The sequence below is a fragment of the Cyprinodon variegatus genome, unplaced genomic scaffold, assembly GCF_000732505.1.
Source record: "Cyprinodon variegatus isolate N-32 unplaced genomic scaffold, C_variegatus-1.0 Scaffold58, whole genome shotgun sequence".
Taxonomy (NCBI): domain Eukaryota; kingdom Metazoa; phylum Chordata; class Actinopteri; order Cyprinodontiformes; family Cyprinodontidae; genus Cyprinodon; species Cyprinodon variegatus.
This window is the reverse complement of record NW_015150511.1, coordinates 798,542-801,808: the sequence shown is the minus strand read 5'-3', so window position 1 is coordinate 801,808 and position 3,267 is coordinate 798,542. Positions and strand designations below refer to the sequence as shown.

The following is a 3,267-nucleotide window of genomic DNA, read 5'->3' as shown; positions in this document are numbered from 1 at the left end:
CCGAGCAGGGCTCTCAGCTTTTTTAACATATTATTTAAATGTGTTGTGAAAGACAAGTTGCCGTCTATCCAGATACCCAGGTACTTATAACAGGACACGATCTCAATTGCTTCTCCACTTAAGGTCTTAATGCCGTGATGCTGTGAGTTTTGGGAGTGAGCTTTAGAAAATGTCATGAATTTTGTCTTTTTTACATTTAGGACCAACTTCAGCTGATTTAGGGAGACCTGAAGTTGATGGAAAGCAGAATGAAGATCATTCAAGACATTGTTAACTGAAGAGGCAATTGAATATAATATGGTGTCATCAGCATAGAGGTGAAATTCAACAGATTTCAAGTTATTTCCAATGTCATTTATTAAAAATAGTGAACAGGGCAGGTGCCAAAATTGAACCTTGAGGAACTCCCTTAGTCACTTCCAAAAAGTAAGATTTAAGTCCGTCCACGTAGATACATTGTGTTCTGTCTGAGAGATAGTTTTTAAACCACTCTATGGCAGAGTCAATGATTGATGATGCGGTTTGGTCTGACTGGACTGGAACCTGTGGAGTAAACACTGGAAAGCTAACATTAGCAGAGCTTTTTTATCCTATTGAATCTGACTGGTGTAAATGTAGGCGCTGTTACACTGCCTCACAGCCTCAAAGTTTTCATGAGCCGTTATACATGAGATATCTGCTGGAACAAGCAGATGTGTTGTGACCAACAATAAATCGGTTGTGATCTACTGTTTACTTTATTAGCCAGATCTAACACAATTAGCAGAAGCTAATGTGAAATAAAAATCTAATCATAAGACAATAAAGAACTGTTTAAATTGACAGTGAAGCATCTTTCAGTCGTTGTGCGAAAATATTTTATTTACATTTTAAAAAACAACAAAATAGTTTTCAGTAGTTTTACTGTATTGTTTTTACATAGTTCTGATGTTTTATATTTTATCTTTTAACTTCGCCTATTTCTACCTTTTATTTTATTTTTACTATTGTTTTCTTTTGTTGTTTTAGTTGTTTTGAAATACCAAAGTGAACTATAAATAATATTTAGCATTATCATTCCTCGTCTTTTTTTCAAAGTCACTCTGTAACTGCCAGTAGAACATACAATCTGCTCGTTTTAAAGGGCGTAAAACAAATCGGTTTCTGCTTCTCTTTGTTTACAAAAGAAATTGCTGTTGATCACCATCAGCACACCCTCTTATTGCCCAAAAAAAAGATATTTGCATGTGCAATTTTGCATCCCCTCTGGAATCTTTGAAGGGCATCTTGTTTTTTTTTTTTTTATTCTGTAAAAATGTAAATTTATTATAAAGATATCGACAATTATATCATCAGTGATTATTCTGTCTTCCTTTTCTCATCGTGTTTCTCCACATATTGTTAAGTTTGTTTAATTAGTAAGTCATGTTTTTATAAGGGAAATGAGGCCCCTGCAGAACTGCGATGGTGTGAAAATGCCCGCAGGCTTTAGAGCATGCAGCATGACGGCTGTGCTCTAAAATTAAATTCTGAGAACTGGGTTTTGTTCTGCAGTTTTAAAATGCCCACTTCTCTTCTAATAATCCCGGAAACAACAGAAAAATCAAATATTGCAAAATACCAATAGAAAATGCAGCCAAATGGATGGTAAATCTAAAACTTGTTTACATGCAAACCCCTATTTTATTGTATTACTTTTATATAACATTTCCATGCTCTCTGTAATTTGAGAAACAGTTGAGAATCTGAAATGTTTCAGTCTGTGCTTCCGTTTTGTCTGGTTGCAAACCCTCACAGCTACTCTAACATGGTTTTTTTCGGGGGGTATGTTTTTTTTGCCAGCCCTGCTTAAGGTTTCCTGTAAAAACCACCGTTTTTAATATCTTATCAGAAGTAACACCTTTTATTACTTCCTGTTTCACTGCCTGCTCCCTCAACAGCATTAAAACTTCAACTTTATCTGCAGACCTCGGTGATAAAGGGGACCTACTTGGCTTTGGAGCACATGAGCAAAGAGTACGGCAAAGAAGGGGGCACCATCATCAACGTGTCCTCTATGGCAGGTAACACATGCTGCACGCACAAAGACCTGTAACACACACATGTGCAAATAAACATGGGACGGCAGATTGGTGGCCATGTTTTGGTTATGAAGAAAAATTATTTTTGCTGGGGGTAGAAACCAATGATATGACAATTTCCCTATAGGTTTCACATTTCTGCAGGAAGGAGCATAGACTTTTTACAAATAAGGCAAAAATATTCAAAGTTCTTTAGATGTGACTGTAAAAGAGAAGTTCATAGTAGTTGCATAGCAGCTGTCTTCAATGCTGGTTTATTCAGGTGTGATGAAGGAGAGACAACCAAAATATGCAGGACAGCGTTAAAAGTCCTCTGGTATGGAGGCAACACTTAGTAACGGGAAACTCCACTAATAATGTTTACATAGCTCAGTCAAAGGCCGCTCTAAACAAATAGGTGTTTATTTCTTGATTTAATGCAACTGTGGGTCTGAGAGTTTTTACAGATTTTTTTGAGTTTATTCCAGGGTGGAGGAGCATAAAACTATTTCCAGTAGACATTAGAGGCCTGGCTGTTGATGCACTGCATCAAGTCTGTAATGTATTTTGTTTCTAAGCCATTCTGTGATTTCCAGACTAACAAAAGGATCTTGAAGTCTTTTCTCTGAGATACAGGGAGACACTGAAGGACTTTAGAACTGGGCTGATGTTCTCCACCTTGTTAGTTCTAGTGAGGATGCAGGCAGCAGCTTTCTGGATCAGCTGCAGCTGTCTGATCCACTTTTTAGGCCGACCTGTGAAGACACCGCAGCAGGGATTCATTCTACTGAAGATGAATGAAGCAGGAATTAGGTTATCAACATTAGTCCTTTAATCCTGGAGATGTTCTTTAGGTGATAGAAGGCCGACTTTGTTCCTGTCTTTATGAGCCTCTGAAGGTTCAGGTCTGAGTCAATCACTTCAGCCAGACTAGAGCCCGAGGCTGCACTATGTGAGTTTAAGATATCTGATCATGGGGGGAAAAAAAACAACAACAAAGAACTAGAACACAAACATGGAGACTGGACAAAACTGAGGATCCGGTAATTACAAACAGGGAAAGAAAAACAGAGCAAAACAGAGTAGCAGGCAACGAGGAAAACGCAGGTGAAAAGTACCAACTGATGAGCAGTGGAAAACCAGTGGAAATGTTTCACTCCACAGTTTCTCAGTCAGTCAGCTCGTGTAGTCCAGATGTAATGATGTATCAGCAGAGCTTTGAGGCAAA

At 38.0% G+C, this 3,267-nt stretch overlaps 1 protein-coding gene across 1 annotated transcript in view; it reads left to right on the top strand.

The window, feature by feature from the left end:
• The window catches only part of hpgd (hydroxyprostaglandin dehydrogenase 15-(NAD)), a 28,795-nt gene that overhangs the window by 13,716 nt on the left and 11,812 nt on the right, over window positions 1–3,267 (top strand). Inside the window, exon 5 of the mRNA XM_015371427.1 lies at window positions 1,946–2,042. Coding sequence (XP_015226913.1) covers window positions 1,946–2,042 — 97 coding nt within the window. The remainder of the gene's footprint in view (window positions 1–1,945; window positions 2,043–3,267) is intronic.